Below are 11272 nucleotides of genomic sequence, written 5' to 3'. Positions count from 1 at the left end.
CATCTTCCGTGTAAACAGCAAATGTATTATAAAAACATTATTTTCATCAAAGTGCAGCAGCATTAATTTTCGGAACTCGCTGCATTTAAAAAAGAGGGCTGAAAAGATCTCCGCACCGGAGCGTGCCACTGAGGAAGTCACTTTGCTCCCAGGGAGCGAAGCCGCCGCCGCCACCGCTGCCGAGACAGAGCGAGGAGTTTGCGGGGGGACCGCTCAGTGCCGGCGGCCGCTCGCAAACTTGGCTCGGCTCTGGGCCGGCCCCGTCGGGGCCTGATCCTGCCGGCACCCCCTGCAGCACCCCGAAGGGCGCAGACGAGGGGAGCCCCGGCTTTGCCAGCAACCCCATGAGCAGGAGGAGGTTGGGGACGGAAGGCTGCGGCCGCCCGCCTCCCCGACTCTGAAGCATGGATGAATGTTCAAAAATTTTCTATTCCCACCTCCCCAGCCTTCCCCGACCTCCTGGCTTATCTTACCTGTGCCCCTGCAGAGCAAAAAAGAGGATGCCCGAGGCTGTGCTAACTCCCCACGTTTTCAACATTTATTAGACAGAATGGACACGGCACCACGCAACAGCCGCACCAGCAAACATCTGTATCAGCCACAAATCCCCGGTTTTAACCGATATCCCCCAACACCAACGTTACTTCACGTGAGGAGAGCTCAGGGAGGGCCAATACGGGATGTGACAGCACAAATGGGAATTAGATTAAAAACAAAGTTTAGAGACTACCGCCAGGTCGCCGAGCTGTTGAAGGCCATGTCTCATGCAACTGCCTTCAAGTCATCTCCCCCATTAGGAGATTTTTCCCCCCCGCCCTTCTTTCGCTGCTTCCAGAGGCTGCACACGGACATAAAAACCACACCACTGGGCTCTGACTATTCCCTAAAATAAAGCAATTAACTTATTTCCAGGCTCCAGCAAGCGATCGTGACAGCCTCCCCCCGGCAGAAAGTGGGAGCCGTGGTCCCTGACCCCCGGCCAACACAAAAGAGGCAGCCCCAGCACAATGCCTGCTGTCAGCAACTGAATTATTTTTATACAGGAATTTTTATCTCTATTGTACAAACAAGTATGTGTCTGTGCTGACTTGTTAAGCAATCCACTTGTATGTAGAATAAGATTTTTTTTTCCCTGCTACCAGTCACACAGCTCTAAGATCAGAAGAAATACATACTCTTTGAAGCTCCTCAAATGTTTTAGTTAAAAGGACAGCAGTTGTTTTCAAAGATCCAAGAGTATCTTTATCAGAATTTAATTTTTCCTTATTGATTTTTTCTAACGTAACACAAATTTAACACAGGACAGTTTATAGTTTATTACAAAATAATACAGCCTCCCAACAATCTTTCAGGAAGTCTTTTTCCAAATGCATCCCACCGTGTTTTACCTCCTCGAAGAGAACAGGGCTCCAACTACTGCTTCCCAAACATGAAAATCAGCATCGGTAATAGAGAAAACATGGGGAAAAGCCTCTGGCCACCTCACGCAGCAAATGCTTCATGCACTTGCGATGCCCTGGCCGAAGCACGACACTTTTGCTGATCTATTCTCTTACCCCAGAAGGAAGAAACTCAGTAGCTAAAATGCAACGAACCCCAGATGAGTCACGCAATGTCCGAAAAAAAATAATCTGTGATGCTGCAGCAAAGCAACAAATTAATTGCTGTGAATTGGGGGGGGAGCTGGAGGGACATTTTTATTTTTGCATTTTATATTTCAGTGCTTTCACTGCCTGCTAAATCAATTAAGCAAGCAATGAATGCAAAATTAAACCTCCTTACTTCCTAAGGAGTGAGGAACTGTAATATGTGTTTATTTTAAAAAGGTAATAGTTGTAGTAATAGCAGTAATAATAATAATAATAATATCCACAACAACAATAATAACACCACGGAAGGCAGGGCTCTTCTCTAAGCCTTTGTTGTTCAGCAGTAATTCCACTGTTTATTTAGGCAGAGGTTTTTCTATCTGAAGCTAAGATCAAATTGTAGGTGTAATTGTTCAGCACTTATGCAAAGCAGGGGGAGGACGGAAGCAGAAAGTCCTTGGTTTTGACTGACCAAAGCTCCCCAGGTCTCCCTCCACCAGTGCACCCGCTCCGGTGCGAATTCAGCCCCCTCTGAAGCTGCTTCAGACCTCAAAACCACCCTGACAACGCCCACCTGGAAGGGCAGAGTTGAAGCACTGCTTCTCCTCGACAGCTATTTCACAGGGATATTAAGGCTCATTTTCTTGACGGTAATGCAGTTATTTGGTTTTTGCTTCTTGCTCCAGTCTTGGTGTTTTATAGCTATTTAGTGTGAAACACAAAAATCTAAGCTCGAGCTGAGCTCCAAACCCATCAGGTAGGGGAATGCGGTGGGGTTTTTTAACAGCAACCTGTTCAGGTAAAAAGTTCCAGCAGAATTGCAGCAGGCAAGCGGGGAGAGGTCTCTGGGGAGAGCAGGGAGAAGAAACACTTTGGTGCACTGTCTGCAAACCCAGAATTCAGCAGCTTTTTTTGGCAGCCAATTTGTTTCAAGTGTTTTGTTTCAGGAAACGTATGTATTTTTCTTTGTGCATTTTGTGGATTTACTACAACCGCTCCTGACAGCTGTTGATTCAGTTAAATGAGCACATTATTAAAAATCCTCTAACACAGCCGCGCTGAAAAACAGACACCTTTGGCTGGAGCTGAAGATTTGAACCCAAAAGAAGATGCAAACGAAACCTCTGTGAAGGGGATGTACAGCCCGGGCTGTGCCTGCAGCCGGGGGGCAAAGGGGGCTCCCATCCCTGATGGTGGTGACTCTATTTTCTTTGTTTCAACCAGACCCGGATACTAAAAAAGAATGAAAACCAAAGCAAATGATGCCAAGTATAAAAAATAAATGTTTGCTAATGCTAGGAAAAATTACATGCCCAGCAGGCTGGCATTAATGTGCTTCAAATACTTCTGCAGTGTGCCCCATACTTTGTTTTCTTTCCTTACTTTCTAGACAATTTTGCAGAGGAAGAACACCTATACGAAACGAGGTGGGAAAGAAGTGGATGTTTTCATTTTGCTTTAGATCAAAGGAAAACAAGAATGCAAACTGTGGCGTATCAAATATTTTTTTCTACCGCTGTCATTCACGCTAGGCTATCGAAGTTTTATACAATTCCCCAGCCCGGCTGCATATTAAGCTGGCTGTGTACGGCTTTATTATAGCGTGGTGGTGAGGAAACATTAATATTCCTGTGTTGCATCTGACAGGACATTTACATGCGCCCATCTGAGCTCACACCTGAGAGCTGCTCCAAGGTACAGTAGCTGTGCTCCGATTGTAAAGGCAAATGAAGAACACAAATTCCCTGCTGGGATCGGGGCTGACCTCACCACACCCCACACCGCAAACCTTTCCCTTGCCAACCCGAGGCAATGCCACCTCCGAATGAAGAATGAGCCAGGGAGCAGCCACCAAGTTACCAGCCCTCACGGAAGAGGAGCGAAAAGCCTCGCTGAAATATTTTAAAGATGCACAGCGAGTGCAGCCGGCCAATAAAGGTTGGGAAACAAACTCACTGAACCCCATGCGGGATGCGTTGCATACTAAACCTGATTAGGAAGACGGGGAGGATGTTTATGGGCTTCAAAATAGGTTTGGCAATAACACAGGAGGGTTTGAATAACGCGAGCACTTGGTCTGCCCATCCACGAGGGTCCGCGGTCGCCGGTCCCGCTCCTGCAAGCGCTTAAGCACACAGGTGCTGTTGGGTCCGCGTCCGGTGGGACAAAGCGCACCCAAGGATGGGGGCCCTAAGGAGCAATCTGTGTTTCATTGGAAATTCATTATGAAATGGAAAACAGATCCATCCCAACCGCTCAGGCGGTTTGTGGGTCCGCTAATGTGCCTGTTATTTTTAAAAGTACGTAACAAATCACAGGACTGGTATCAGCCATCGTGGGCCCAAACCCGCTATTGCCCCACGTTACCAGAAGTCAGGCTGGAGCTACTGTGTTCGTACAAAGTGAGATAAAATATGTTTATTAGCCCAGGGCGGTGGGGGGGCGGGGGGGGGAACCAAACAAAAAAACCAACCAATGGTTAATTTTGGGGCCATGCTAGTGGTATGAATATATATATAGGTCTTAATGCATTAAAATATATGAGCTTGGCGTATTTTATGAACTTGTGCAATATCCCAGAAGCTGACACATAAAATAGAGCCCTCCCGGACGGAAGCTGCATTCAGATGCCTGCCAGGCTGAGAAGACAACCTCCTTGGACTCACGACATCGCTGGCAGCACCCCGACCTGAATAAAATCACAACAAGCAGAAAGGTAACGAGAGATCCTCAGCGATTAGCTAAAAAAAAAAAAAAAAAAAAACACCAAAAAAACCACCAAACAAAAAAAACCAAACAAGTGGCAACGTGCCAGGCCATGTCCAGCTTGATGCTAAACGCCTTTTATTGCACAAAGCTGGTACGATTGGATATAAAAACAGACCGAAGCTTGAAGGGAATTTTGTCCAAAAAATTTCTGTAATGAGGATGCGTGCAGGCAAACAACTGGAGGCTGAACTCCCATTGCCTGACACTGCCTCGCAAGGCTCTTTAATCGTCTTTATTATTTGAATGAAATAGGAAAGAGCTCGTAGGCTGAGGGTTGCATATACAAAACGGGGTGATGCTAATAGGCCTCCTCCTCTTTGAAAGAGGCATTACCAAATTATGGGAATGTTTAGGGAAGACTTTATTTCTCCCACTGGGCTAATTAGAAGGTGTTTAATTTACTCCCTGCCTCAGTTTCCATCAGCCGGCGTTCGGTGCTGGGACTCGCTGCACAGAGCCTTACGTTTATCACGCGCATTATTTTCAAAGCTTTTGGCACGTGATGCTAACGTACACCTTTTCAGATCTATATGAAGTTTAACGCGTGCCCGGCTGCCTCTTCAACCACGAGCGTTCTGGATGCAGCGATGCTCCTGCCCATGGTGAGCTCCCCAGTTAAAATGTCCCATACAACAGGAGAAAGAATGCAAAACACATTTCTCATCCTCTAAACCAGAAGACCTCATTGGTAGGAAACAAAAAAACAGAAAGATTCAGGGCACCACAACACGCCTGATGTTCCCCTGGAAGGATCACGCCGAGACAGAGGGAAACTTTCTACCCTGCTTCTGTGCTTCGAGCGAACTCGTATTTGTGTTTCCAATAAAGAGCCATTTTTACATTAACTGTCTGTAACAGCAGGGAATAGGAAAACTAACACAATCTTTACCTCATACAAAGGATGATATTGGTGTCACGTGTTTGCTTCTTCAAAAAATGTTATTTATAAAAGGCAACGGGGCAAGCAGAGAAACTATTGACTCTTCTGTGTATCCCCACGCGAGTAGCATTAGAGCAACTTTTTGATCCCCTACATTTTTTACATTTCCCCCCCCCCAAGAAGTAAATTTCACAGCCGCACAGGCCACCGCCTTTAATTAAGCTTTCAAAAGTCTTCTGACAATGCCAACAATTGCAAGACACTTCTGGAGCTCAATCATGCAATCATCGTGACACTTCTATTTACAATTTGTCTTAGAAAGAGTTTCTCTGACATTGTACTTTGACAAAACAGCCAAGCTGCCGGTTCACAACCTTTCTCTGTCTTATTTACAAATACAGCTTGTACGCAGGGCTCCGAATCTCAGGAGTGGGAGCCTTTGGGTAGCACCCTCACTATTTTTCCTGCCTGCAACTGTTTTACCCAGCCTGTGCTTTCTGTTTCTTTGTATGGGGAAAGCAGACAGAATTTGACTCCAAAATATTTCCATATTCCTTCCCCCCACCCCTTTTTTTTTATCTTATTGTCCAGATGCAATGCTAACTACTCAACGCAGACGTCAATAATTTTTTGTCTTTGGAACAAAACAAAATAGTAAGGAATTGCAATTTACAATCTACAGAATTATAATGGCAACTACGAATAACAGCCCAAGAAAATTTCTGTGGTGTAATGACTACTCAAAAGACATTACCTCCCGAGAACTGTAATAATCAAATGTACTTGGTCAAAAATTTAGGACCGCATTATGTCCACCTTCCCCCAATTACTGCAGACAGCGATTTTTTCTTATGCCATTTTCCCACGTATTTTATTTGAATGCCACAAGCAGCTTGAGAATAAAGGATTCGAGCAGTAAAAATGACCTCCCCTCCTCCTCCCCTCTTTGTACAGTAAATACAGCGTCCGCAGATACACGCTCGGCATTATGAAGGGGAATATGCAGCAGCACTCCAAAGTGTTCCTCCAACTGAATCCAAGTAACATTTAAGATCCTTCCTCACCCAAAAAACCACCTTTCATTAATTCCCTCGGATTTATACATTCAACAAACAAACCGCTAAAACCTGACACCGGCGGACGATAAATATTTCTTCAGCCTTTTCAATAAGTGAACAGCAATTTTACATTCACTGATCTCTAGATACTTCAGTTAATATTTCCCCCTATTGTAAAATATGAGAGCGGATAACTAAAGCCCTGCCGTAGCACTCACTGCAAATCACGGGCTGCCGGTATCTGGTGGTGAGGCTTTGACATACATATTGATGAAAGCTGCCTCATTGGACCCGCACAACATATCCTATTAATTTTCAGTTAAATTTATGACATTTCAGCTATAGCGCTGGATCAGCATCACTCAAAATTTTATAGCAAGTCAAAGCTACGCGCAGACAGACACCAACACGCAAGAGACAGGTACGCATGCCTGCACCTATATGGATCTCACTGCCACTGCACAGGTTGCACGTATCAGCTCTCGTACTCATCCTCGTCTCTGGAAAACGGTGAGGATAAAGAGCAGCCTACCGACGGTTAAAACAGGCATCATTTCTCCCTGCATTTGAACGACTCACTGCCTCCTTCCTTCTCTTTAGATGAGCTGGATCCTTAACCACTACTTAAGGTCACCTTCTACTGTAACACACCAACTTACTGGCTACAAACCTGCAGACAGAGCACATACTGCACCCACAGCTAACCTACAGCACACCTCTGTATCCAGTGCTAACCTGTAACACCTCTTTCAGCCTAACGACTAGTTGGGGATGTTTTTACATTACTACTAAATACGTATTTTCTGGTCTCTTACCAGAAAGAATCAGTTCCCTCAACTCCCGTGTATTTTTCTGAAGGCGGCCTCTGTCCTTCTGGGTTTTTTTTAATTACACACTCCTATCTTTTTGCATTTTACATTCTTGTACAGAAATCGGATATAAAAGAGCAGAATTGGAAAAGCCTGAGGTACACTGCAGGGGCCTTCCAGAAACCTGAATGGCACAGCTCACTCCAAGACCCTCACTGGTAATTTTACTACCAGACCCCACAAACTCCTGGCTACAAGCAGCGGGTCACTCCAGCTACTGCCACACTTCTTTGTGACACGAGAGAGCTGAGCTCATCCAAGTGAAAGGGGAGATGAAAACACGAAGGGGAGGGACAGCGCAAGACCCCGTAACTCCTGGCACTCCTTCCCCATCTCCCACAACTCAGCTGCATTCCCCACCACCAGGAAGAACCAGGGGACCCCAGCGCCACTTGGCTCCATCCCAGCCAGGGAGGTGCAGGAGAAGACCTGCACTCCCAGACCTCCCGTCCGCGGGCATGGCTGGGCACCACCACACAGAAAACTCGGAGCGGGAGATGCCTGAACAACTGCAGCTCGGTCTCTGCTCACAACAGCACTTGTGGCTTGCACCATGGACCCTCCTGCACAGCACCAAGCCTGCTCCCAGCCGGGCCCACCGGCAGAGCAAAGGCGATCCCTATGCGTAAGAGCAAGCAGGATCAGGCCCCTGCCGATGTGCACCTCTCTTGCCCATTGCCCTCTGCTCACCAAACCATTTAAAGTCAGTTAAAACCACAGCTTTTTCTGAATCAATGGCCCCGTGGCATCGCGTGAGGCCAAATCCTGCTCGCTTCGTGTCACCTGCGCCACGCGAAAGCGTGATTTGGCTTGCCGAGCCTCCCGCGCCGAATGAGTGCCGGAGCAAAACCCTCAACTGAGGAGTTTCCCTCATGCAGAACCCCCAGGCGTGGCCGTCCCTCCGGCCCAGGGACCTATTTGGGACCACAGCGAGGAAAGAGGGTTTAATTCTTGCTTGACAGATACTGTGTTTTGTCTTTTCAACAGAGCGGCGCCGTACGTAAATACAGCGTTACATCATACCGCCGCTCCTCCATATTTGGTGATTTAGTATGGCTCCAGAGCTCGGAAGACTACAAATCCCTTCCGCCAGGCTCCCGCTTCATTAATCACGCCCTACGCTTCTGCTCGTTTTCCATCAGATCGCAGGCAGCACATGGAAATGGGCACTGCCCTCTACCATGCTGGGAAAAAAAAAAAAAAAAAACAACAAACAAAACCAAAACCACTTTTAACATCCATGACTGGGAAGCGCAATATGCAGAATTATTGGGTTTCTTAAGCCTCATTCAAAATGTAGCTTAGCAGTAGCTGAGCCTCCGTTTCCTCTTAAACATACATTTACACATGTATTCAAAGTCATACCTATTACTCTGCAGGAACAGTATGCATTCATTCACATGACGTACGCGTGTGTACGCACACGGCTTTGCAGCTACACATGTGCGCGGACTGACACACGCGCACCGACACAACTACAGCTCTGCAGCGTGATTTGACAGCCAGTTTGGAGGCCAGGGAGGCTGCGGGAATATCGCACTGAACCTCCTAGCTCCTACTGCCCTATTATGGTTTAACTTTGCAGCCAGAGCAAGCCCAAGACAAGCTCCAGCACATCATGTGATGATGTACTGTGCCTCTGACAACCCGGAGCGGTCCCGTGGGCTCCCCGAAGAGAGGTACCAGCAGTGCCACAACCCAAACGTCGCTGGGGTGGGGGGGGGTGGGGGTTTGAAGTTGGTTCAGGCATTTGTTGGCGTCGATACGCTGCGGTCTCGCCTTTTTCAACCGGTAGTATTGGCGCGGTTTGAAGTGATTTGCAACGCTCGCTGCAAACGGGTAGTACTTTTGTTTACTAGCAGGATTTTAAATGCAGAGCGTGCCTTGTTACACTCCCAGGGCTCTGGGATTTTCTTTCACGTAGTATGCTCTGTTTTTTTCACCCTCATTTGTGAAAATAGCTGCACAACGAATGGCTTTCCGGCTTAAAAAAAAAAAAAAAATATTTATATGCTAATAAATGGAAATATTTACCCCTTTTTTAAAAAAAAAAAAATTACATTTCATATTGTTTGTTGCACAAAACGGAACTCTGCCTCGGACATTTGTACGGCTGACATGTGGTTGTGTAAACCGCAAACAAAATCAAGATACATCTGTCAAAACCACATCAGAGACAAGAGAGAGCACAGCGAAGCATTTATCATTTGGCTGAGGAGGCAGGCTGCAGAGAGCGGCCTTTCCTGTCAAACCAACCTTTTGAAATTTCCAACATGCCCTTAAACTTTTCGAATAAGCATGTCTGTGCGCTTCAGCAACTGCCCTCTCTACTCTGGCCTGGCCAGTCGAAAATGGCATCTTAAAGTCAAGGTCGGTGGTGTCACTTTGCCATGGGGCTGTGTTTAATTACAGTCCATACGCTGACAGCCAACATGGAACCAAGGCTGGCTGACGCTGGGTTAACTCTTTCCCCCCTGACTTTGCCAAAGACTCCAAAGCTCCTCGCGCGGCAGGCTCTGAAATCTCCCCCCGCAGTGCTACGGCAGGCGAGACACCGGCGGACGGTGACTACAATACAGGCAAATCACGAGAGCAGCCTCAAACAATACCGTTAGAAATACCGGCTGGCACGGCACGTGCCTGTTGATCCTGCCTCTGCGCAGGCAACTAGGAAATACCGGTCGTGCGCTCACCGCTAACCGAAGGCAGGGTATTTAACACATCGGGCGTCACGGCGAGCAGAACAGAGAGACAGACACGGCAGTTTACAACTGCGAACACGCTACGGTGCGACTGAAACGGAAATCAACTCGCAAACACTTCTCCTTGCTTTAATTTACCTGCTATATGTTCCTGTTTAGGGCAAATTCCTCTAGATGACGTTGATAAACAATCGTCATCCTCTGGCGTAACCTGGATGCCAACCTCCACAGGATTGGATGCTTTTTTCAGCTCACTTGGTGAGGGTGAAGGTGGCTTATCCACAGCCTTCTCTAAGCAGAGACTGCCATTGCATTGTTTCCGTTTGTGCTCAATAAAAATAAGAATGTCCCCCAACGGGAAGTTCATCTGACACTGGCCACAAGTCAGGAGGTCGTGGTCCCCTTCCGGAGCTCCCAATGTGCCATGTTCAGGTTCGTCATCAGTGAGAATGGCTTCAAGAGGTTCGGCTGCAGTTTGAGAAACAAAAGGAGAATCATTAGAGCTCTCGGGAAAGGCACCGGGCGCAGGGGGGGGGGGGGGGGGGGAGGAACGCGCCGAGCCCCCTCTTCATGAATATTACACCCTGCTCAGATCGTCCGCCTGCCTCCCCCCCAACTAAACCCATACAACACGGCTATTAGCACGGCAGCGAGGAGATGATGAATTCATCAGTTACAGGGAAGAGATTTTGCAGAAGCAGCTGTAGCCTAAAGAACTCAGAGGGTGAGCACTGCAACTGGCTCTGTGTTCCCAAACGAGGACAAATTTCTGACTTGATGGAACGATTCGGTGCTAAAATTAAACGAATAGGCTGAAAGAATACCCAGCAAAACTCTTGTGGTACTACGAAGAGAAGCGAATACGGTGTTTTATTGCCGGATGTATTATTTATGTGTATGAATTCAAGGCTAAAAGCACCGCACACACTCTCTCACACACACATGGGTGTGTATTTTCCACCAGCCAGACCTACTTTCTAAAATTCAGAAGCCTGAACTGCTCGGGTGCAGACAAAAGGTGTTTCGACATACAGATGTTGCATATTCCCTACACAGGCCGTGCAGGTAGCATGTGTGTGCGTAAAAGAAAAGAGGGAGAGCCAGACCGCATGGCCGCACACACCCAGGCACCGACACTCGGGGCACATATAGCCCTTATAACGCACGTGCATACGTTTACGTATGTATCTGTGTCACTATCCCTATCAGCCCATTTGTGGCTTCCAATTGAAAAATTCGTAAAGCCGGGAATGATGGGGGGGGGGGGCGGGGGGGCGGGGAAGGGACGAGACAAATAAATAAATAAATGGCAGAAACCCGAAATGATAAAACGCGAGTGCAGCAGAAATGCCTGCGGGGCGCGGGGGGGCGGGGGGAGAGGCACCTCTCACTTTTCAGCTACACC

The 11272-nt window shown here is 47.4% G+C and overlaps 1 protein-coding gene across 6 annotated transcripts in view; it reads right to left on the bottom strand.

Annotated features, from left to right (window-relative positions):
- The window catches only part of BCL11A (BCL11 transcription factor A), a 108615-nt gene that overhangs the window by 57211 nt on the left and 40132 nt on the right, over positions 1-11272 (bottom strand). For all 6 annotated transcript variants that reach the window (XM_074864469.1, XM_074864472.1, XM_074864467.1 and 3 more), the window contains exon 2: positions 10006-10335. In XM_074864469.1, the coding sequence (XP_074720570.1) occupies positions 10006-10234 (229 nt within the window). In that variant the 5' untranslated portion in view covers positions 10235-10335. The remainder of the gene's footprint in view (positions 1-10005; positions 10336-11272) is intronic.

The sequence above is a fragment of the Strix uralensis genome, chromosome 3 (genome assembly GCF_047716275.1).
Source record: "Strix uralensis isolate ZFMK-TIS-50842 chromosome 3, bStrUra1, whole genome shotgun sequence".
Taxonomy (NCBI): domain Eukaryota; kingdom Metazoa; phylum Chordata; class Aves; order Strigiformes; family Strigidae; genus Strix; species Strix uralensis.
This window is presented reverse-complemented; position numbering and strand designations above follow the sequence as displayed.